General features: G+C 41.8%; 1 protein-coding gene across 1 annotated transcript; it reads right to left on the reverse strand.

Annotated features, from left to right (window-relative positions):
* Positions 1 to 365: 365 nt before the first annotated feature.
* GPR149 (G protein-coupled receptor 149) lies at positions 366 to 22951 on the reverse strand. Its single transcript, XM_030494734.1, has 4 exons — positions 21407 to 22951; positions 20169 to 20361; positions 17770 to 18227; positions 366 to 1917 (listed from the first exon to the last, which is right to left on the reverse strand). Exons 1-4 carry the CDS (start codon positions 22373 to 22375, stop codon positions 1345 to 1347), a joined length of 2193 nt encoding a protein of 730 aa, XP_030350594.1. The 5' UTR covers positions 22376 to 22951; the 3' UTR covers positions 366 to 1344.
* Between the last annotated feature and the right edge of the window lie 1980 nt (positions 22952 to 24931).

Consider the following 24931-nt stretch of genomic DNA (forward strand, 5'->3'; position numbering starts at 1 on the left):
CTGCCAGGGAGGAGGGGAAGCCAGGAGGAAGCAGAGACAGGACACCTGACCCAAACCAGCCAAAGGGGTATTCCATACCACAGCACGTCATGCCCAGTATATAAACCGGGGGGAGTTACCCAGAAGGCCCAGATCGCTGCTTGGGTCATGCTGGGTATCGGTCGGTGGGTGGTGAGCAATTGTATCCTCTCCCCTTGTTATTTCCCTTACCATTATTATTATTGGTGGTAGCAGCAGTGGTTTTGTATTATACCTTAGTTACTGGACTGTTCTTATCTCAACCCGTGGCAGTTACATTCTTTCAGTTCTCCTCCCCATCCCTCTGGGAGCGGGGGGAGGAAGAAGCGGGGGAGTGAGTGAGCGGCTGCGTGGTTCTGAGTTACTGGCTGGGCTTAAACCACGACAGACTCCTGCAACTTCCTGCAAGCGACATGTGCTCTTGTGGTTGTGTTGAGAAAAGTATTAGCTTCGCATGGGCCTTGAGGAAGAAGGGGACACTGTAAAACTATTCCTTGCTTAGGGACAACTCAGACATGAAGATTTATTCAAATTGATTTTGATGTCCTAGCTCTTCAAACATTTCAAATGCTGTCTTGATCTGGATTGAGTTGCAAATATTCTGTAATGTTGGGAAATGTCTTAACTTGGTAGAGATCATGGAGGCAAAAAAGGGGACAGCATAAAATAACCAACACTTGTCACATTTGATAGAAGAACTGTCAATCATGAAAACACTTCGGTTGAACAATGTCGTATTTACAGAATGTGCATGCTTACATTGCAGCCACCCACATTTAAAGGTCTATACAATGGCCACTTACATAGGTGTTACATATAAATCATGGACAGAGCAGGAGAAAATGAAACCATTTACAGACCTTTTAATCCTCTACTTAAGTCAACTACACGAGCTAGTCTTATGTTTGTGCTACTTTTTTTTAAGATAAATGTTTCAGGTCTGGCACATCAGTAAGAGCAGAACCTCACACCTGTGGAGCTGCTCCCTCATTTTCCACAGGTTCCCATAGACAGACCACCCAGTGCCAACAAGCAATCAAAGCTGTTTTTTTAAAACTTTATTCAGGATTCTTTTTTGACGCATGCGTTTCTCAAATAAATACATATATAAATAACTGGAAATTCACTATGCAAAGTTGTGAAGCTCTTAAGTATTGTTATTTGATCCATATATCATTAAAAGTTTTAATCTATTTAACAGTGTACCCAAACAAAATCAATTTATATGCTAGGAAAAACCACTTGACACTTGTATCTGCTAGGGTAACTTGAGTCAAGAGGAGCAATGTCTGTCAAATCATTTTAGGTGTCTAGATTAAATACCTTTTAATAGCTGTTGCCATCTTCTTCCTGTTTTCTGTATGCTTTATTCAATATTTGTATTTCTTCCTGATAACCACCTTTTTCCACATGCTGCTTTTTACTGTTCTGCCGATGAGCTTCGACAGTGTCCGGAATTGATATGTTAATATCGCTGTCAGGATTGTTTGATGGTATGAAGAGGGAGTAGGAGGCAGTTTCCCCTAAATCACATGAGACAAACCTATTTTCTTTCCGTGAATAACGTAAGGATGGAGACCTTACCTGCGTGGAGGACTGGCTGATGTTACTGATGATTGACACAGTATCCAGGGCCTCTTCATTGTCACAAATTTCAAGTACCTCTAAATGAATTTTAACACTTGTGTCAGCAAACGTATTAGGAGACTCCTCTGCGTTTGGCTCGTGACCAACACTTTTAGATCGATATACTTCAATTTTCTTTGACATGGGTGTTATTTTTTGCCCTTCAGTGCTTACCTCGTATGTGGATAAAGACAGCGTTTTTCCTGTGGGTGCCTGAAGAGACACAGTTCCTTGAAATGCACACAAAGGGACAGCCAAGGCCCCACCTGATCGCTGGAAAGGGAAAGAATGACCATTATCTCATGCTAATTTTTGAAGTTAGAATCCATTATAAATAAGCAAATTAGGCTTAGTTTGTTAACGTAGCTTACTGACTTTTCCTTGCAATACTTTAGAAATATTTATGACTTATTATGGTATTTATGACTTTAAAGAGTAGAAAGAAGTGGTTGATAATTATACATTTAGTATAAAAAGTGAAGTCTCAAGTGACTGTGACTCAGCTTATGGACACATACACTTTTTTGGACAGTCCACACATAACGTTCCATTGTAGCCAGTCCCCAAGGAGACAGCACTAGGAGGCACCTCTCTAGCTAGTACTCACAGGCACCTCTGAAAGTGTTTCTATCTGCTTGAATCACATCAAGATAGTGATCTCCTAAAGCTTCTCATAGTGACCAAAATGAGAGAAATGACGCCAGAGACTGTTCAAACACAGGCACCTATGCTTCAACATCTGTCTCCTTGGGCACCCTGTCTTAACTAAATTAGGTGCCTAAAGTTAGGCTTAGCTACCAAGCTGAACTTTCCAAAACAACTTGTCAGGTCTTAGTTGTCATGGTTTAACCCCAGCTGGCAGAGAAAGAAAATTTTGTTAAAGCTCTGCAGTACTAAAGGTCATCCTCAAACCAAGAATTCTTAGCACTTGCAATGAAAATATTGTTTCAGAGGCTGTAAAGAAATAAAAGCATTACATAAAGAAATCACCGCAACTGCGTGTGTTGTAAACAGAGGACACAGCTTGCTCCTATGTAGATTGCTGTAGCTGACTCAGTGGTAGGTTATTTTATCTTCTTTTCCATAGAGTTGCAGGACAGATTCTGGCTCTCACTCTCACACTACAGAGACTCATTTTAACTTTGGAGATTCTCCATTGAGTGACTCACACTGGACAGAACAAAAGTGATGGCAGAAATAGACATGCACAGCAAAGAAACATCAGACTCAGGTTCTGGAGAATCTCATTGAGGCCTCATCTATTGCTCCATCCTCATCTGCTTTGCTACAGCTGGGCTTTGCTACAGCTGCTTACTGACAAGTGCAGAGGATACCATTTGAAATCTTGCTTACTCACTAAAAAGTACTATATATAATGAACCACAGCTTTGCCAAAAGCAGCCTCCCTGGCACGCAGCAAACTGCTGACTTTGGGAATGGGCAGCTCAGGAGGAAGGGCTGCACCAGTTCAGAGGGAAATGTGCAACAAGGAAGACTATTGAAAACCAGGGAAGCTGCAGAACCCAGCTCTGCACCCACACAGACACTAGGGAGAAGGGTATTGAAAAGCTGCCAGGTAGCAAGGTGAATCACTCTGTACCGTCTTCTGTGTTGCTGTTGCTATCAGGACCTCTTGAAGGATCTTTCAAATCTACCTCACACATCATTGACAGGCTGAGAGAGGTGGGGTTGTTCAGCCTGGAGAAGAGAAGGCTCCAGGGAGACCTTAGAGCAGCCTCCAGTACCTAAAAGGGCCAACAAGAAAGCAGGAGAGGGACTTCTTTCAAGGGCATGTAGGGATACGACAAGGGGGACTGGCTTTTAACTGGAAGAGGGTAGATTTAGATTAGATATTAGGAAGAAAGTCTTCACTATGAGGGTGGTGAGACACTGGCAGAGGTTGCTCAGAGAAGTTGTGGCTGCCCCATCCCTGGTAGTGACAAGGCCAGGTTGGGCGGGGCTTTGAGCAACCTGGGCTAGTGTGACGTGTCTCTGCCCGTGGCAGATCTTTAAAGTCCTTTCCAGCCCAAACCATTCTGTGATTCTATGATTACCTCACCTTCACTAAAAAGCATGTAAAGGAAATTACGTTCCACTGCGTAGACAGATCTTGCCAGATTGTGACTTAATGTTCTTCTTTGACAAGGAAATTGACCTGACAAAACCCTAGGAGATGGCTTGCCCTGCTGGAAGGAAATCAAAGTTGTATTAGTCTCCTTAATAGATCTGTCAGAGAAAAATGGTCCTCAAGTGTTCTTCCAATGTGCAGTTACAGAGGCAGCTATCGTGCTGTGTCATCGAGCAGGCAGAGGTCCTGGATTGGTGAATGCTAGCTGACAGCAGCTCACTGCCAGCTCCTGGCTGCTGTTTTGAGTACAGAGCCATGGTGGGTGCAGGGGCTCCCTCAAGTGTAGCTCTCCTAAGGGTAAGCACCAGCAGCCTTTGTTTCAAAGCAATGAGGAGAGAGCTTTTTTTAAAGCTCAGCTAGGAGTTGGCCCTTATTTTTTCTGTAATAATTAGCAATTAGGATCACTCCTCCAGGAAAAATGTGAGAACAACTGTTTTCTCAGCTTGATGAAGCTGTTGTCCACTCATCTTCCATCCCAGCTGCTTACTAAGGCCACTGGAGGATAGAGCAAGAAATCCAGCTCTGGCTAAGATCAAGTGGACAAAGCCTACTGTTCTAAGCAGCGTAAAGACGCATGGTAAGCATCTTGGATATTGCAATGGATAGAGCCTGGATACCTATGAACTTCAATAACACACATTCAGAATGGTGTTTCTGCTGGATACAAGCCCTATGGCTCTATTTCCAGCCTCCTGTCTAGTTTCTGAAATCAACATTCTAAGTCCTTTGCAGGGTCAGTTCAGAGTGTCTGCATTTCTGGCAGTTAATCAAGGTCAGAGTCTGAAGAAGAGTCTAAAAAAGCACTTAGATTATACAGGAAGACATCTAAAGATTACAGAAAAAAAAAGTTAAATAAGAACTGATTACTTCAGTGCAAAGTTACGTTCTACTTAATAAAACAGTGCAGATGTGTCATCTTGAACGTCAACAAGATGGAGGATATGTCAATCTCACTCATTGGAATGAATACTCCAGTTCTTGAGAACAAGAAATTTTCCAACCACCACAGATTTAGTGGCTCTTTTCAAAAGTCTGTTTTCTGTATTTATTTCAGTATTTACTTTTAGAAGTGAAAAGGGTATACTAAGTCTTCTAGGCCACTTCCCAGTCACTCACCAGGAAGCCAGTAAACTATGCCTTTTTCCACTAGAAATACTGTTCAGTTACAGACACCTTCACCTGTTTCTACAAACAGGGAAACCACTCCTCTCTTTGCAAACTGTGCATCATAATGCCACGCACTCACAACCGCAACAGGCGCTTGCCTAGTAACCACTGCCCTTGAATCAAGCAGCTTTCAAATCACTGCTCAAACATCTTCAGTGCAGCAGCCAAATTGCAAGGAAACTAGACAATTAACTGCCAGTACATGTGTGTGAAACAAACCCATTCACCATCAATGCAAAACGTTCAACGTTTAAAAAAATCCAAGTAATTACTGAAAATAACTAAGCAGCTACAGAACTTACCGATCACAGTTTACTGAAAATTAAATCAAACCCTGGAATTACATGATAGGGGAAGGCAGGAATAAAGCCTGAGGGGAGATCTCAGCCACTGAACTGAAAAACCACAGCTAAGTGCTGCAGGGAACTCGCACTACCTTGTCTGGTCCTGAAGTGACGCAGCCCCAGGAAGACTTCTGTGCTCCACACTGAAGGCCACAGGTGGTGAGTGTCCCACTGCAGCCCGAGCAGCGGAAAGGACTCTGCACCAGTGCCAGAAAGGGGATAGTGACCGAGAACCCGATCTGGCCCCTCAGCTTCTCAGTGATGCACAGGGCACTGAACAGCACAGTCAGGCTCTCTCCTGGGTTCAGAGCTGTCGCCCGCCTTGTGCTTGCTTTGCAAGCTCTGCTCTAGAGTCCAGCACCCCAACAGAAAAATGCCATGATTAAAAACAGCCCAAAAGAAGGAAAAACGCACTTCTGGTTTTATGTACAGCCAGGTAAAATTGATTATTACCGGAATTACTTTCAGTATAAATTATTACTAATGAGAACAGAATGTAACCCTTATTTTGTACTTAATATGATTACTAAATATCCATTTTTGCTTCCTACCCATGGCAATAAATAGGAACCTATTAGCACACCGGACTATACTGGCACATCCTATGAAGAAGTATTTTGTCTTCCGCTATAGTTCAGCTTTCTGATTTTAAGACTTTCAACGCAATTTAATTCCAAAGCAGTAGAAGAGGAAGCAATTTGAGTAACACTTAACAGTAGCTTTCACTTTACCCATCCAGGCTCCTGTACCCCAACTCTGCATTATTTTAGCTTGAACAACAGCATCCACAGGTGTAGAAAGGTTATGATTCGTTTTTACTTCAGTGAAAACAACACAATCATGGCGCTGTTTCTGAACATCTGCCTCCAAAGCCTGTGCCCAAAATGCTTTTTGCAAAGGTACTGCTCCAGTGGGCTCATTCCACACTATTTTGCCCACACACTTTGTGTTTCTGTATTTAAAAGAAAACCTAGTATTTAAAAGAAATACACGTATTAACTCCTCACACACAATTTATGCTATGCATTCTCTTTCTAAAGCACTTCTACACAAATGTTTTTAGGAAGGTGCAGAAAAAATGGAGCCACTTGGTTCTTGGATCGTCTTCAGAATGACAATGTTTTGATGCTACCTTGACAGTGCATGCAGGAATCAGGTACTGGTATAAAGGTGAAGACCTTTCTGAAATAAAAGAAACCCCTCTCTTTTCAACCAAAGGGCCATTTTGCAGCTGTTGTGTCTCAGCAGTTTTTGCAATGTATTAGATACACATATATAATGATCATCATTCCTAAATAAAATGCAGAAATTCTTCTCAACTCCAGTACTGTGTTTATTTTATCAGTATGTAGTTATACTGGGATTTGTAGTACTATCTCAAAGACACCTCACAGCTAAAGTGCATTCTTTCTAACTGCCATGTACCCCATACCAGTATGGCACCTGTGGCCATTACACAGGGCAAAGAAGCTTTGCTACCCACAATTCTGATCCTGTAAAGTCAAGACTTGTCCTTCTGCGACCTTACTCACTCTCAGCTGGGAGAGTTGAAGGAAAGATCAGACACCTGCTTGAACACAGCTGCTTTAAAATTAAGTCTGATATGGTTCTTATATCCACTTATAGATCCTTTTTCTATGCGTGCACACAAGCACAGATACATACAAGTATTTATTTATTCATTGTACACAGCATATATGTATATAAAATATTTACCTTTTTACAATTGGTTTCTTAATTTCTGGTAGGATTGAAAGCTTGTAATTCAGAAATGCTCTAATGTTTCAATTTTAAAAAAAAATTACAGTATTCCCCAGTCAAAACACTCTGTAAGCCAAAATAACTGTCTTTATGCTGAGGCCAGCTTTAAATGAATACCACAAATTATCTGCTGGGTCTCATAAAAGTCTCAGGCTAGCACTAAATCTGAGCTATCCCCCTGGAGGACTGATTTCTGCAGGTTTGCATCACAGAAACAGCAAGCTGGTAATTTTCAAAGTTGATTAATATGTATCCACACGCATTTCATCACTTGGGAATGCTGCAGGATCTCTAACGCCATGATGTCTGCCACAAGCTCCTGCCAACAGGAGATGGCCCTTCCCCTGCTCAGTTTTACTTTTTGTGGAGAGTGTTTATTTCCATCATGTCCTACCACAGGGCATCCCCTCTGTGCAGCTCCTGCCGGAGATGGCTGGCGGCTATTGTGTCTGTTAGAATCTGCAACAGGGATTTCACTGGAGAACTACATGTACCAGCACATGTATTTTTAACATGCAAAGATAAAAAATTACAATGAAATAAATCACAAATGTACTTGCTCCTTAAGGAGTGTTGATGCATTCTGAACAGAGAAATTTCTGCATAATTGATAATGCAAATGCTTTCATTATTAAATCATCCACCTTCCAGATTTCACAGAAGACAAAGCAGTTGCTGTGGCTATGAGGAAAACTATCCTCATAATCACTGTAGTTTCAGACTCGGCTCCCCTGCCCTATTCCAGCTGCCTGAGCAGAGTTTGAGCCAGATACTGTGGCACAGCGGAGGCTTCAGCCTCTGCAGAGGACAAAACCAAGCCCCGGCAATGGGCTGGGCAACAGGCCCTGGCAGAAAGGTTTCAATTTGTAAATGCTCGAAGCAGTGAAAAGGGGCCCAAGAGCCATTGACTTGCAGTTTTCCAATGATCCTACTAAGACCACTTATAGAACCTAGAAGTTCTGCAGCTTTCCTGCACAGAAAATAAGTTTTTGATCCCTAAAGCTTTTTTGAGGGGGAAAGGAAGGGAAAGGTAACATTTACAGAATCTGTTACTGTATTTCTCCTTGCAAACTGGCATAAACAAAAGAAAAACATGCTTTTGTATCTGGTTTGCCATGCAATAATCATACTTACATGAAATATTAATAAAGGGGTATTAAACTGCAAGTAGAGTCAGAAAATTTTAATTTCATCCCTTGCCTAAGCAGAGCCGCATTCTGCATGCTGGTAAGTACCTCCCAAGGGTGTGCAGCATTCCCTCTGCTTCCCTTTAGTGTCTGCAGGAGTTGATCAGCAAGTTGCAGAGCCGTGCTTTACAGAAAAGTCAGGAATGTACAACTGCAATCAACTCTGAATACTGTTTCTGAAGTATCTACATGCGATGTTCAAAATAATTTAAAACTCTAGCTTATAACTGATCAAGAATTTATTCTGCTAGAAGAAGCCTAGAAAATTCTTCAAGGCTAACAACTTAATATTCCAAATACCAAACATTTCTACATACTTTTCACATTTTACATTAAGTGTAACTGGATTCATCCTGTTACTAGGACCTTAAACTCAGTGGTCCCAGCTCTGAGTGGGAGCTTAGCACCTGCAGAGTGCTTAGCACCTGCAGAGACCATGGTCCAGACTGGATAAGCACACACTTCCCAGGATTTCCTGTTAATCCTTTGTTTCAGGGAGCAGATGATTCCATAGCAGGGAAAGGAAAGCATGAACAACTCCATTCTCCAAAGACAGTTATCAATTAATACTTCTCCTGAGAACAAAGCTGACACTGTTCCAGAAGCAGATCCTTAGCCAGGTAACATTTCTTAGCAACTGAAATCGAAGATAAACTGTTCAGAGCCACATGACCTGAAGGGTGGCTCACGTCGCTCACAGCTCACTTGGGTTTTACGGACAAAAAACTGCCGTTGCAATAAGGCCAGTGCAGAAACAAAAAGTTAACTGGGGGAAGAAAGGAAATCACTAAGAGCCTAAATTCCTACTTGATCAAGGGGGAAAAGAAAATTTGCTTGAAGGATTCTCCAGTGCAACTATGTTAGGAGATGCCCTCTCTGACTATTCAAGAAGGCTGTGTAATCAGACATTTAAACTTTGAACTAGTTGCCCAGACACAGTTGCCTAGTGCCATAACAGATGACACAGAGGATTCAGGATATCCTCAAAAAACTTTCAAACGTAACAGAGAACTAATGGGAGACCTACAACCTCCTGAAGCAGCAGGTGGAGGCCAAGTGGGACTCCCTAAGGCATCTCAACTGGTTCTACATGCCAGTGTTTCAGCAATGGACTCAAGCCCAAGGTAGTTTTTAGACTCTCTCTCACGATCCCCAAGTTTCAAACGTCATGAATCACAGGCCCTGGAATAAGCTAAGTGCCATATTAGTGTTACAGCAAAATAGAGATCATATTAGAGTGTGTATCTCATCTCTGGAAGAAGTAGGAGAGCTCAGATGTGAGGTCCCAGAACGGCGAGTGACTCTCCCAAGCCTGCGGACAGCACACTGGTAGAGCCAAGAAGAGACAGCAGGTTTTGCTGTGTCCCAGTCCAATGCCACTCCTATTGGGCCATGCTGCCTTCGCAAACAGAAATATCAGCAACCTAAAGAAAGCTCTAATGAGTCTGCATTGCTAATTACTTTGGTGGAATACAGCTCTAGCTGAAGAGTTCTATTTTTAGAAGGTTTCCAATAAGTATCTTGATGTTTCTTTCCAGAGACAATGTGTTTTCTTTTTATTTTAAAACAGAGGCTTAGTCTTCCATTTCCCTGAAAATAAAAATTAGCTGCAGTGAAATTAATTACTGCAATCATTTGCCCTTTGAGAGGCTGGCTGCAGAAAATTTGGAGCTAACAGGGTATGACAAGATTAGACAAGCTCAAGCTCACCTCAGATGACCTGAAAATCATCATTTGTCATTGGCCTGCCTGATGTGGACAGACATTTCTTTAGAACAAATTAGTAACAGAAAGTGAAACACAGGCATCTAAGGTAAGAATACTTCCATCTATGTACCAGAACTTCTGTACTCGGTTGTCTGGGGCTGAAGCAAGTGAGCTCAATAGACAGCCCTTTAATATTCCATGAATAATAATGCACATGGTACCTTCAGAGACACCCTGCAATGTGGCTGCAGCATGGACAGAAGCGCAGAAGGCACCTGGCTTTAAGGCCGTGCAGATGAGTCCAGTGTTCTCCTTACTTCTGGGCTTCATGGACAGCATCTGCCATGAGCTTCACTTTCTCCTCAATTGCTGACATCCTACAGAAGGATAGATGTTCTGCACTTATGCTAAATTATTACAAACCCTCCATATTTTCATGTAAGTACTTACTGTTTCACATCTATTACATTTAAATAGTCTTCTTCAAAGGCAGAATTTTACATGTTGATTTTACAACATGTAAATTTTACAACATGTTGATTTTACAAAATGTTGATTTTACAACAAACAGCTCTCTTCAATATGGAAACAGGCTGGCATGTCTGGCTTCCACCAAACTTCTTGCCTGCAGGACACCTGTCTTGCATCCTACACTGTTCTTTTGAAAATATCTGGGAAGAAGTGCGTGTCTGTTTTGACTTGTATGTTTGTTTTTAATAAGATTTTTAGAACAAGTACAGACTTGGTCCTTATGTAATTCTGTGCATTTGTTCTCACAACACAGTATGAGAAATTTATGACAATTTCTAATAATTTATTTGCACTTTCAGGTAAAAAAGAGCATGCAGAATTAGAATTTCAATGTTAATTTTAATTATTTGCATGAAGATAAATATTTGGGGTGTGCACAACAAACAGAGATACTATTAAAAATCTACACTAGAGGAACATTTAAATTGAGAAGTCATGCCCTTGAAAGTACAAAAATGCCAGCACTGTAGCTATCTGGGCAAATTAATTCTGGCTCTTGCATTCCTATCTTGTATGGTCTAAATCATGAGGTACAATGAATGCGGGAACAACTGACCATGCAACTGAAGGCTAAGACCACGGTCTATGTGCATACCTAGGTTCATACAGAGAGGCAGGCAGAGAAGCTACCTGAGGTTTTAAAAGCAGAACAATGAGGTCAGCACTGCACTGAGGCACCACCTCACTTCTAGCTGTAGATAGCTCAACCACTGCATCTCCATTGCACAGTATCCATGAGTCTCAAGTAATACGGGTTTTGGCACCTGGACTTCAATTAAAGCAGTGTTTGTGTCCACAGAACTGAAATGTCCTGCTTTAGAAAGGTGCAACTCAGCAATCTATGTATCACATTCTAAAGAACATGTCGTTTTTCATAGTTACATACATCTGCCAAAGCTTTTCCACCATGAATGTCTGAAAATTACTTCTTACAGTCTGGACTGACAGGGCTGAACACATTATGAACTGCCTGCAGAAGTTAGTACTGCAGAAGAGAGAAGAGGTCTATTAGGATGTATATGGTGGGTACAGAACTCAGAGCTTGGGATGTCTGGTCTAGCTCACTCCATTACCTTGCTACTAGGAAGCAGTCACTCTTTGTATAGATGATCTGCTGACATTCATTCTCTTTTTTGTAATAGCTGCAATTTTATTTGATGTGGCGTGCATTACCAGTCCTGGAAAAAAGTTCTGGGTTCATTTGCAAGCATCATACTAACAGGCTTTCTGCTGAGCTGCAGGTATGGGAAAGCTAAACTGAAATGGTGTTTTTGCTTACTAGGGAAATATAATGAAGAAAAGTATGTTGAAGAACAGCACAAGCCTTTAAAAAATTGAGAACATATCAGCCTAGAATGGAATGGCTTTATAGCAAAGGTGTCTAAATTGCACTGCTTTTCTAACTCCTATTCCATTAAGTGACATTAGGGCCAATGTACAAGGATCCCTTGGTCAGCGTGATATTGATTTTGTTCACAGCATTGTCTGTTCTCTCAGAAAAGGAACACTGATACCCATCAGTGCAGCTCTCTGCAGAACTGATTCCTGTAAGAGTCTCTGACACAGTGTCATCAGTCAGGTCCACAAGGCTTGTTTATCCTCATTACATCTCTATGGCTCAGATTTTTATTTCTTTTCTCTAGTTCCATGTGTGCATGTCTACTTGTATCTAGCATACATTAAAACCTGTTTAAGCAACAGATCTGAAAGCTGTTGCTTATTTATCTGAACCAGACAGAATAAACAGCAGCCATAGGATGACAGCTGCTTCACAGATGGGTGCCAGCAGGAAGGAAGCGCTATGGGAGCTTGCTTATGTTCAGCCTTGCCTTCTTGGGGAAATGTTTCTACTCTCAGTATTTGTCCTATTAGTGTAATTCAACAGAGTGCCAATTGCAGTTTAACTGCAAGCAGAGAGCCAGCAAGCATCGCAAGGGCCACACCACTTTGTCTCACTTGGAGCAAAGTTAGAAGATGGTGGTGAAATGCTACATTGATTTTCCAGCCGAGGGAACACCATCTGCAGGAAGATACCAGATGAGAACATCACGGCAGACCAGCATGGGTACAGCTGTATAGGCCAGTGGAAAGCAAATCTCATCGAGTCTCATCGAATCTCATGTCCCTGCCCATGGCAGGGGGGTTGGAACTAGATGATCTTAAGGTCCTTTCCAACCCTTACGATTCTATGATTCTATGATTCTATTAATAACTCAGCTTCTATGCTGTGCCTGATGTTTACTGGAATGTTTACACTTTTCTTGTAGTGAGAAAGATCCTGTGTATTTATCACCACTAAAAACACTTCAACTGCAAAGGTACAGTGCTGACTTCTCTTAAGTGAAAAAATTTACACAGCTTTCCCCCTTCTCTTTGCAGGGCATGTAAATAGGTTCTATACAGAGAGTCTCTTGAAAGAGTTTGCTTGAGGCAACCCATAGATGAAGTACCAAGTCATAGAAAAGAAATAATCAGAAAGGCTATAAAATATTGCAAGCCTGGGAGGTTTCTGTTGCCTGAAGGCAATTTAGTATAGGCAAAAAACCACATGACATATTTACACTAAAACTCTTTTAAGAAAGGGAGATACAGTGGTATTTTGTAAGATGTTAAAGGTATCTTTCAAAAATGCAGCTGAGGAAGAGTTAGAAATGACAAGTACCATTTTTTTCTCTCCCTCTCAATTATAGCTAGTCTATATAGCTATTAAATAAAACCCGCTGCCTCATTCTCCTTTCATCCCACTTTTATTCCAGAGAAATCACTTTGATGGAATAACTCTTTACTCAGAGAACAGATGATGAAGAGATAACCAGCTACAGCATCATTACTATCACTCCATCTTCCAAGTAGCACACAGCTTCAACAGAAAATCAAAGGCATCACACGTACTGTCTGGCACCCTAGTCTTCAAAAGGCTAAACTGATATCTTTCTCACTGCTTATTTAAGGTCTGGAAACATAGAATAAAAAATACTGTTTTCACAATACAAATTAAAATGGGCAGCCGTCTCCAAGTATCACTCGTTGCTCAGAGGGTGAAAACAACGTATTGTAAGGAAAGACTTCACATCCCTCGTGCCAACAGCCTTCTCAAGCTAGGTGTGCCCAGGTAACTTGTGCCAATTGAAGTAGCAGGTGACCTGGTAACAGATAAAACTGCTGCCACAGGTATGCTGGGCAGGATGTGCGCTGGATTTGGTTTTGGACCACAGCATGCTCCGACTGGACTGTTCTCCAATATGTGGTTTCTCTTCCTCCCAAGCTTTCTCAGAGAAACCTTGGGTAATTATTCACGAAACAATGTTTGTTCAAGCCTGATTTTATTTGCACATGACATCTCACCTCCTTTTCTCTCTCCTCTCTTCTCCTGTTTAATCTGCAAAGTGGTTATGAGAAGGATTAATAAAAAGGCATGACGACAGGCCCTTAGCTGGTGACACCCAGCTCATTTCCACTGACCTGTGCAGTACAAGAGAATGCCACGGACTGCAACAATCACGAACTACACAATCACAGAATGGTTTGGGTTGGAAAGGACCTTAAAGATCATCTGGTTCCAACCCCCCTGCCACAGGCAGGGACACTTTCCATTAGACCAGGTTGCTCAAAGCCCCGTCCAACCTGGCCTTGAACACTGCCAGGGATGGGGCAGCCGCAGCTTCTCTGGGCAACCTGTACCAGTGCCTCACCACCCTCAAAGGGAAGAGTTTCTTCCTAAGATCTAATCTAAATGTCCCCTCTGTCAGTTTAAAGTCATTACTAAAGCCATTAGTCATCCCCTGTCCTATCACTACTTGCACTACTCTACTATGTGGAAATTCAGCATTTAAGGACACATTTACTACATCACTTAACAGCTAAGCTGAAAACGCATGGGTAATTGCTATTCCTCCTCCTACCGTAAGTTATTACAAGCAGTTCTGCCTATTGAAAGAAAGCTGGAAGTACTCTAATAAGAACATCTATATTTATTTCTGTGATCACGCATTTATACTCTGAAAGTACTGAAGATGAGGAACTTTTATCCTATTAGGATAATAATCCATTTCTTTGTAAGGTTTGGTACTTTCTCCCAGTTGGCTAGCTTACTTGACAATTTAAGTAGAAGTACACACCTAATAAATGCTAGGGAAAGACTCCTTTTTTAACCAAGGTGAGAAATGGAGAGTGATGAGGAGAAAGTGACTTTTCTTAGATACCTAGGGACTTACAAATAGGATAAACAAAAGGGATGGCTTTCAACTTACTTAATGTTTGGCCCAAATTTATCTTTTCATCCAACGTAAATTTTAGAAATGCATTAGAGTTACTTTTAATATGCTTGCTGGGGTTGCATATTCTGCCTTTTTTCAGCAGCAAAGCAAATGTCAGCACTCCGAATCTCTAGAAACTCACGCTGAATGTCAGAAACAGTGAGATCTGTAACTCAGAAGCCTTAACTTTTAGACCATAGGAGCCTTAATGCCTGGCAACTGTACACTGGTTTGTAACTTGGAAAAGGTCAGAAAAGCATGAATTGGGATTCCCTGTAGTGCAAGTAGTGAAGAAGTATGTCCCAAAGTGACATATAAAGCTGCAGGGCAAATAAAGCTATCCACATGCAGTTGTAGCCAGCTGCTTCACAGAGCTCCTCATACCTGCTGCAATGGAAGTCACAGGTCTAGCAATTTGAAATGTCAGCCACAGGAGATGGGAAAAGGAATTTTTTATTTTTGTTTTTAACCACCATCTGGAAACTACTGCAAGGAGAGCCACAAGGACGTGGCCACAAGAGCACCCACTGCAAGGATTAACCTAGTGATATACTGACTTTATTAACCGGACTATTCATGGCACACAAAGGGTTAGCAAGAACTAGTAGACTAAAATCAGGTTGAGTCATCATTTTCTTTTGCCCGCAAATGCAAAATTCATCACTGCACACCGCAAGAGAGGGAACATTTGCTTTTTCATGAAAGGGATCATCAGTTAAATTTGAAATATCAAACAAATTCCTACTTTGATTCAAATGATAAACTTGTGTTTATCAGAGGGAGAGGGGATTCCCCTATTTAGATATAAAATACATCTTCTGATTCTTCCCTATGTATGTACCAAAGGTTGAGAACAAGTTGGCCTAGCTGTGAAGTCAGCCCTGCTTGGAGCAGGAAGTTGAATGAGGTGATTCCAGAGGTGCTTTCCAACCTACAGCCTTCCACAGCTCCTGTCTTGTGGACTTCACACAGGCTCTTACGCCACTCCCACTGACTGTAATGCCAAATGTCTACTGACTTCTACAGTGCACATTCAAACCCTCAGAGTCCAGTGAACACTTAGCCAGGCACACTGGCTTTGGCTTCTGACTTCATCGTGCCCCAAACTCTGGCCTCCCGCATCAGCTCAGCGTTGTGGTGGGAGGAAGGGCTGGGGTTCCAGGTATTAGCAGATACCAGAATTCTAATAAGCAGAGGGAGACTGTACTAACTTCCAAAGGTGAGCAGGCAGAACTGAAATTTTAATTGTCTCAGAGGCAATTTACAGCAGCTATGTGAACCTGGGACTGTGTCACTCAGAAAACATGAAAACTGCACTAATATGTATAGAGACCTACCTTGATTTATCTAGGGATGTATCTATGCTGCCAGAAGACCATTATATACACTATTTATGCAGACTAAAATAATGTACTGGAGCATAAATACCATCGCACAGGAAAGGTGCACAAAGAAGGAGCAAATAACTGCACGATACCGTGTATTATCTCTCCTCACTCCTTAGGCCACTCTGAGATGCTTTTGAGAGTCCAGTATATGATGAAAGCAGCATATAAATTCCACAGGGATCAACAACTATTGCTCATTTCAATTTCCACTACAGAGATCACACTGTAGGCTCACTCAGTGCCTCACGCCAGCTCTCAGCCTTTGGTTCATAATCATGAGTTTGTGGGAGACAGAAAACCCTCATACTCATTGCCTGCTGATAAGGAATAGCTAACAATCTCTCCCTTCATTCATTAATAGCATTCAACCTGCAATAACTGTTGTGACATTTTTCCCCTTAAACAAAAACTGATTACAGAAAATAAAAATAAAGCTTGTCAGTTCTCCTTTAAGCCTATGTTCTTACATGAGATAATAGTTGTCCTTTTGCTGGATCCAGTTTAATTCTGCCATTCTACAAACAGCAGTCTGGGGCAAGTCTCTCTCACAGCTCTCCTTTAATATTGAGCCCAGCTCTAGTTAAAAGTCAGCACAGACCCTCCCAGATGGGCAGTAACAACAATGTATCTCATAGCAGAACCAAAATGCCTCCAAGCTAAGGAAATCAGTGATCCCATCGTTCTTGATATGCCACTATCAGCATGGCAAGGAGTAGGTAAATGAAGAGTCTGCCCTAGCAACAGACCATAGTCCTGCAGTAACTGAAAGCAAAAAACCCAACTTTCATGGCAACGGTGGCACATTCAGCAGGACACCCCTCTTGGTGAGTTACATCGGAAGATTGGAGCACTCTCTACTAATTTTTGATTATATGTCCTTAAATCCTCTAGTTTTTTATATTCCCTTTCTCCCAAGCTGTGGAAAGCTCTGTTGGATTCAATATAATGTACAGCAAATATGAGAGAGGAGATACAGAACCTCTGCACAAAGAACTGCACAAGCTGAGATTACAGGCAACTTTAACAAGTCTTTCAACTGAAGCACTAATGTATTAAGACTCCACCTTCACTTTTCCCTCAGAGCTTCTGAAAACTGACAAATTTCTCAGAATTTCTTCTTCCCAATAACTACTCACTATCTAAAGGAAAAGGATGAACAATATAATGTTTGGGATCTTTTTGCTTGAATCTAAAAGAAATCTTTGTGCCCGGATTTAAATTTGCATTTCTCTGTGGAATTACCATTCATGTTGGGATTTGCAGTTCTCTTCTTTCCCCTACCCAAAATGTTAGCATGACAAGAAAAGCCACCAGATGCTTGGAAATACTCCTGAAAATGTAATTTTTTTGAGAGAAAATTCCTATTCATTAAGATGAATTAACATAATTCATACTGAATTCTTACTATATAGAGATCATGCAGGTGCACACAAAATCATCATAATAATAATTAAGATGGTAAGTGAGAAATTATTGCAGGATCAGAATCTGCAAATAGGTGTGCAGTTACTAAAATATACAATGCTAAATATGATTTTTACTAAAAGTAACTAAAAGTACCAATGAGACTAATAATAATTTCAATGTAAGCAAAACTTATTTTTTGTAAGGTAGTTCTTATTATCAGAAAAAAATAAGGGCAAATAAGTATTTTACCTGTCGAGGGGTCCTCTCTGATTTACTCCTGCACCATTCCCAATCTGTGAGTTCAGGTTTATGGCTTTCCTCCTGTGACAGCCTCCTTTCTGGTTCTCCAAAGAAAGTTGACTGCTCAGAATTTCTGCCCTCTTCTCTGTCAAGGGTTCCCCATTTGTTAGGAAGGAGAAGGTTGGTGCCCTCCTCCTTGCTGGGGTCCTGCCTGGCCACTGGTTCTGGTGGGACATCCTGGGAGCATTCCGCCAGGGCCAGGATGCTGAATGCTGCTGTCCCACAGTGAGAGAGGCCAGCGCTTCTGCTCCCAGGTTCTTTAGAGTTATCGCTGTCATCACTCACCAGGTTGTGACAGGATGTAGACTGACCATCCCCACTGTGGTGGTGGTGGTTTTCATGGGAGATTTTGTAGATTCCATAACCTTGCTGGAATGACAGGTTGAATTCGAAACCTCTACGTTTGGCTAAGCAGAAAAGGAAGAAATGTCACATTAAAGAGTCAAAACCAAGGAAAAAAATGAGATTACATACAGAATGAAAATTACATTCTAAAACATGGAATAAATTATTCAACTACTGCTTGAAACAGACAATTTTCTATTCATAAAAAGAATGAATTGTTGAGAAGACAGACTTCTCAGACAGTATGTTATTATACTGCCTTCTTAACGAATTCAGAAATTCCAAAGTTAATGGATGCCCAGAAAATGCTAGATTATCTGCCATTTTGAAAATCACACGATGTATGATGTTTTATGGGATACACACTATATATGTAATACTCTTCACAGCTTGTTTCAGCTATATTCCTAAAGGTGAAAAATTGTACAAAATGAGAAAATATGTCTGTGAATCTGTAACTAACCTTCAATATCAATAGTCAAGCAAGAAAAACAGAATTTTACAGTAAAATATATATCTGAAGTATTTACACAATTTTTTTAACATTCTCAGTTCTAAATTCAATGCTCCAACTAATCTTTCACAGTAATTGAACAATTAAATAAAAATTCTCAATCAGTATTTAAACTCTTTCATTCTTCTGCCTCAGGTGATCACAAATCACCTGAGATCCTTCCTTCCCCCCCTTTTCATCTTACTTTATGTAGTCAGTAAGAGTGCCTTTTATTTAACTTATAATCTTCCCACCAAAAATTTCATGCCAAATTATAAAATAAAAGGTATGGGGATACATTTATACAACCTCTACTTCTACTTAAGTTTGTGTGCTTACGAGATCATAAATAATTATGGGTGAAATTCTGACCTTAGCAGTCACTGCATTAAAACTTGAGAACAGTCTTCAGTTACAAGTATCTAAAAGTCATAGATTTATTTTAAATAATTTTATAATTGCTACTTTTCTATCCATTGTCCATTTATCTCTCTAAATATCACTACTAAATATAACTGAAATTAACTGCCTTCTTGGTGAACTGCAGTCATCCTCTCCAGGAAAGCAGTTAAAACAGCATCAGATGCAGCACAAGCCATTCTGCACTTGAAGAATGTGTCCAACCCAAGTGAAAGCCTTGAAAGAGAATGGCTTTTCTGTAGGATTCAGTAGCTTTCCTTCTCCTTAAACATACAGTGAATGCCAGGGATTCACCCATCAATGTTAAGAGAACTTTCACTCCAGAGAATGGGAAACAACACCCAGATTCTCAGGGGTATTTAGCTCTTCACTCTTGCAGTTGGACTAGATGATTCTTGTAGGTCCTTGCCAACTGACTATTTTGTTCCTCCAGCAGGTTTTACAAGGAGGCCCAGAATAAAACCTGGCTTTAGAAGATTCCAGTTACCAGTGAAGGTCTGGCATCCTCTCTTACACCAAGGTAAATATTGTTAACATGGACAGGAATACTTCTTGGCAAAAACTGTGTAGAAGTTCCTCAGCTTTCAACAAGCAGCATGAACATGCTGAGACACAGGCCCCTGTCGTAAATCATGTCCTTTGCTATTTGCTTATTGATGTCACTGGGATTTCTGGTTAGTACAAGCAACAGTTCCCTTCCTTATAATTTGCTTGCAATCGGCATATTTTTTTTTACCCCACCACATTAAACATGCTTAGCATGTTCCATGTATTTGATTAGTGACAGATTTTGGTAGAGACATCTTTCCCACTGCAGGTGAGGCGAGCAAAGCTAGGATTCAGAGTCCATCAGATTCTGCTAGAAGATCTGGTAGTGACCTAGGAAAATCAGCCAAGCTTCTGTGTCTCAGCATCCACCATTTCCATCCAACTGCCTCACATTAATGTCCCATACACTGTCACGAATAATATCTATATAATTCAGGTAAATGATTTTAAGGAGTACAAAGTCCTGCTCCTGACACTAAGTTCCTATCCTCTTTACTACAACAAGATACATCCCAGCTGCGTGTCATCCTTCTGTACTTACTTTTGAGTTCTTCCGAAGACACTGCATAAGAATTCCTCCTGCAATTAATGATGCAGCCACAGGGCAGGTGGATCCAGTGTTCTGACAGGGCGAATACTGGGGTGACTGTGGCAGCCAGCAAAGTCAGCAGGAAGCTAAGCGCCTCAAATGAAAGGCTTTGGAAACCAGTGATGTGCTGGACAACCATTTGTATCTGAAAAACAAAGCATTTTGAAATTTAAATCACTTCAGGCACATGAGGCACTTCCTCATGTGCCTGAATGAACAGAACATCACACTATGAATATGATACAACTAAAAGGAATAAACGGAACATCACACTATGAATACGACAGAACTAAAAGACACGGGTTGTCATTAGTGTTTGCTGAGCCTAATAATTTGGTTTCTAACCAAGAGTGGAGAAAACACCCTGACAGAGGCCCTCCTCCTCATTCTGTATTTCGCAGAAAAACCTTTGCTTAAGCCAAATATAGATGCTTGGCACTATTAAAAAGCAACACACAATCAGACACTGCTAGCTCAGTCTCTCTTGTGTGCTACTGAGGAACCCCAACCTCTGACGAGGAACAGGAGAGAGAATTTAGCACCACACAGGGCTGCATGGCAGATGTTCCGTAACACACTCTTTCCCTTGAGAGAAGCTCAGATGCTGAGTTTGTACACATCCTGGGGACAGGGACAAAACATGTTCTGTGTTCAAAACAGACTTTAGTTACACATGAATGTACCTATTCCCAAATATACCAGTGCATGCACATGGACAGCATTTCCCCCTTCCTCCCCCCATGCTACAGAGATTCGAAAGATCCAACCAAACCTCACTTTTCTAACAAACTCCTTTTTTGTTAACCAGTCTGGCAAAGAATGTGACTCACAGCTGTGACGAGGGACAGAAGAGCTACCTTAGTACAATTCACAGACCCCAGAATGATGAACAAACACTTGTCAGACAGCTGGCAGTACAAAAGGATGGATCTTATTCATCCCTTTATTCAGGTGATACAAGTGATATAGTGATAGGGTAACGTAATGCTGAATCAGGCTCTGCCAAACCTGCTGAAAGCCAGTTAAATCCATGTAGTGACACAGACCTGCTTAAAAAGACTTTTGCTGGCACAGACTATGACGAGCAACTGCAATGGCTACTGTTCATTTGTTTCAATACACAGCACACCAACTCACATGCCATTTAAATGTAAGTAAACACTAGAAAGTAAAGCAATCTGACAAGTTACCATCATTGGAAGCCAGAGGATGACTTTTGTCAATGCAAGAATCAGTGAGAATCGTTTCTGGGCAAAGCCCACCATGAAGCTCCTGCTCTGTATGCTGTTCATGCAGTGGTGCTCGAGTGCACTGCTTCCAGCCACACCTTTCCTAAAAACTGCCTCCGAGCTTGGACATGTGTTTTGGAAATGCTTCAGGGTTTTATCCACAGGGTCCACTGGTGACAGAGACGGAGTAGCAGTACCACAGCCTGCAGGCGTCCCAGGGGTGATGTAGCCTCCAGAGACTTCCTGGTAATCACCGTGTAATAGCTGTTGCTCATCTGAGCACAACAGCTGGTAAGTTAGAGGAACAGACAGCACTGTGAGGAGGCAAAAGCACAGCGAGTAGACAATAAATAAAAACAAGATGTAAGAACTGGCACAATCAGCGAAGCAGCCCCAGGAGGTAGGGATGTACTTGCCCCAGCCACAGAGAGGCAAAATGCAGATCAGCAAACTGACAATCCAAATGGTAAGAATGGCCCATACCATGTTCACTCGGTGCTTGGAAGTGCTGCAGCTTATTGTCTCAGTTTTGCTGATGGTGTAAAAGTTGTAAGAAACTATAAGAGATCCTTTCAGGTTGCTAGAAATGCCCTGGAATAAATATATAAGTGCTGAGGTGGTGCACAGAGGCTGGGGGAGGACATCACTTGACCACTGGGTGAGCATGAAAATAATCACTGGCACAATGCTGATCAAATCATCTATTGACAAAGAGGTCACAATCATTGAAACCGTGGTTCTGGTTTGCATTTTCAGCAGGGAAACTAGTGAATAAATGCTGCCCAGAAGTGCTGTGAATGCAATGATAAAAGTCAAGCAGAATAGAAAAACATTCAAAGTTCTCTGCTCGTGAGGCTTATCCATAACACTATGATTTTCGGTGAAGGAGCTCATCCCACTAAGTGACAAATTACTGGGCGTTACCGACATTGTCCTTGGCAAATTTTTTTCTTTGCCTTCTCACCGACTCTCCCAGTTTTTGCTAGCTGAAACCAAGACTGTCAGCTCCACATCGCAAGTTTCTTTGTTTCACAAGTTTCCTTGTTTTCCTAGACTCTCTTTCATGGCATCTCATGAAGACATACTCAGGTGAAAGCACCCCTGATAACCAGAACTACTCATGCTCTCGAAAAATCAGACAACAATGAAGTATTAAAGGTGCTGGAAAAAAAATGCAATTCTTCAAAATCCTTTCAGTACTGGAAGATGGTTAATTCAGGTTCTTCAGTTAATTACATGCCATTCGCTTTTGACAGGTATCAGGCAATGTGCCTTACTCACGAGTTCAGTTGAAATGAAGGCAGAACATCAGGTATGTTCAAGCTCTAGTAGCTCAGGGAGAAACAGCAGAAATGAGAGGCTGTTGGATTCACCCTGTACTGCTCTGAGCTGCAGGAGGGAGGAGTCAGACGCAAGCAGGATAGCAGAGACGAGGGGAGTGAGTATCTTCTCAGAGGGAACTGCCTCTTAGCTGGATCAGAAGACTGGAACAGTGTCCCTGCTAAGCCACACCTCCGATGCTGACACTGAAATCCAATGCAAACACTCAGATCTGATGTCAGCCCTAAATGTCATTCCCATAAAGCCCACGACGGCTGCTCCAGGGGTCTGTATCACTAGCGAGAGAGCTGCTTTTATTCTTCTGCACTTCTGTACTACAAGCTTAGCAAGGGGAAAAGCCGCAAGAGCCTTTTATGAAGATGAAGCAGAAGTGGTGTGTCTGCTCTGCCTTTTTGTATTCCTGCTCCCACTGTGTGTGGATGTGCATATGCTGCACATGGATGCTAACTGTGTAGTTACTTACTGACAACTTTTCATTAATGACAGGTACCTGCCATGCATGTTAGCCAGGTGGTGCCTGCCTCTGTGGTATCTCAGCTCAGTCTGGGGTTTATAAAACTTTCACTCTCTGCATGATTCAAATGCTGACTGTCTGCTCTAGCTGAACACATGGACAGAATCACAGACAAGTGCATTCTGGCGCATTACGAATGTTTTCTCTTGAGGAAGTGCAATACTGGTGAAACTTATGAGCTGACAAAATTTCCCACAAAAAGAGCCCAGATGTTATGTGGACAGGTAAGTGCAATGCAGTTCTCTTGGAGGACTCTGCCTCCCCTTTCTTTTTGGCATCACTTTGAGTTCAAATACATGATGGGGCTGCAGGACAAATATTTTCTGATTAAGGGTAATACTGTAAGGCTGCTGCAATTATGTGCTAGTCTGAGTAACATTACAAATCCAGTCAGATAGAAATCTGTGTAATTAACAACCCGATCCTTGCTCCGTTCTTCCCACTTTGAAATGTGTTAGCTATGTCAAGCCAACAGCTGGACTGCTCGGGTGTTTTCCCTCCTGCCTGGGCAGGGCAGAGCTGGAGGCAGAGATTGCCAGAGGTGCTGGAGTCCCAAACGGGACAGGCAGTGGAAGAGAATGCATGGCTGCTGCTCTGCTGTGTGACAAGAGCCCACGATACAAAGATCTGAGCTAAGGGCAATGACAACTTACATGAATAACCCCTCCTTTATTTCGCATCTCCAAGCTGCCTTGCCATGGCACCAGAAAGGCTTATGCCCCAAACCAGGCTGGCTCCCCTAGTCAACCCTACATGCCCTGTGCAGCTACAGAACTGTCCTCAGTGCTGGACCTGTCACTAAGCCATGCTCCTTCGCAGCCTGAGCGAGGGCCTTTGCTTCTCCATTCTCCCTCTCACATTGCAGCTGCCTCTCTTCTGAGGATTCCTCATTATTTCTCAGGACCAACTGCCAATCCTCATGTCAGAAATTTGCGAGAGGGGCATCCATCCTGCCCTCCACATAAGGCACAGTAATGGATCTGGCCTTTAACTGTACAGGATTTAACTTGGCTTTTGTTATTTATGTGGCCTGTTGAACTACTGACTGTCGATCTGTGCTGTGCCAGCTAAAGGCCAGGGCTCATTTCCTTCTATTCACAAATCACAGTCACCTCTGCCTCTGCTAGTCAACTTTAAATTAAGAACAGTGCTCTAAATCTTACATTAACAGTGTGAGCCTCGTCAGAAGCACAGTCAAGAGATAAGAAGAGAAAGAAGCACAATTTACCTTTGTTTGGTGAATATTCTAGCCTGGTTACCTCAGGAAACAAGTGAGAATGCTGCTGGAGTGTGGATATATGCATGTGGATGATACTCTCTTCCTCACTTCTCATCCCTCAATTTCTTTTGAAAAAATGATCATTTTCATCTCAATCTGAAGGTGTCAAAGCTATTAAGTTCACACAAGCTTTATGAAACTCAGCAGCTGATCAGAGGAGACAGGTCACAGCAGGTTGCAGCACATTTCCCTCTTCACCAGAAACTAGTGAACACAAAACAGAGGCTTTATAAACACTCCAATCATAAAGAAAGCTTCAGCTGAAATTTCAATAAATCTGGATGCTAAGCTGCAGGAAACCAGCTTCCTTCACTCTGACATATCTTAGTGCTTCCTGACATGTGATCAGTTA

Source organism: Strigops habroptila, chromosome 8, assembly GCF_004027225.2.
Source record: "Strigops habroptila isolate Jane chromosome 8, bStrHab1.2.pri, whole genome shotgun sequence".
Classification (NCBI taxonomy): domain Eukaryota; kingdom Metazoa; phylum Chordata; class Aves; order Psittaciformes; family Psittacidae; genus Strigops; species Strigops habroptila.

Bases quoted from the DNA above. Each gene is read 5' to 3' on its own strand.
- GPR149 (XM_030494734.1), bottom strand. From the start codon at position 22,375: ATGTCGGTAACGCCCAGTAATTTGTCACTTAGTGGGATGAGCTCCTTC. The intron at 20,362-21,406 runs GTAACTTGTCAG...TTTGTTTTTCAG, and splicing joins TCCTCTGGCTTCCAATGATG to ATACAAATGGTTGTCCAGCA. The intron at 1,918-17,769 runs GTAAAATACTTA...TTCCCTTTCCAG, and splicing joins CAGAGAGGACCCCTCGACAG to CGATCAGGTGGGGCCTTGGC.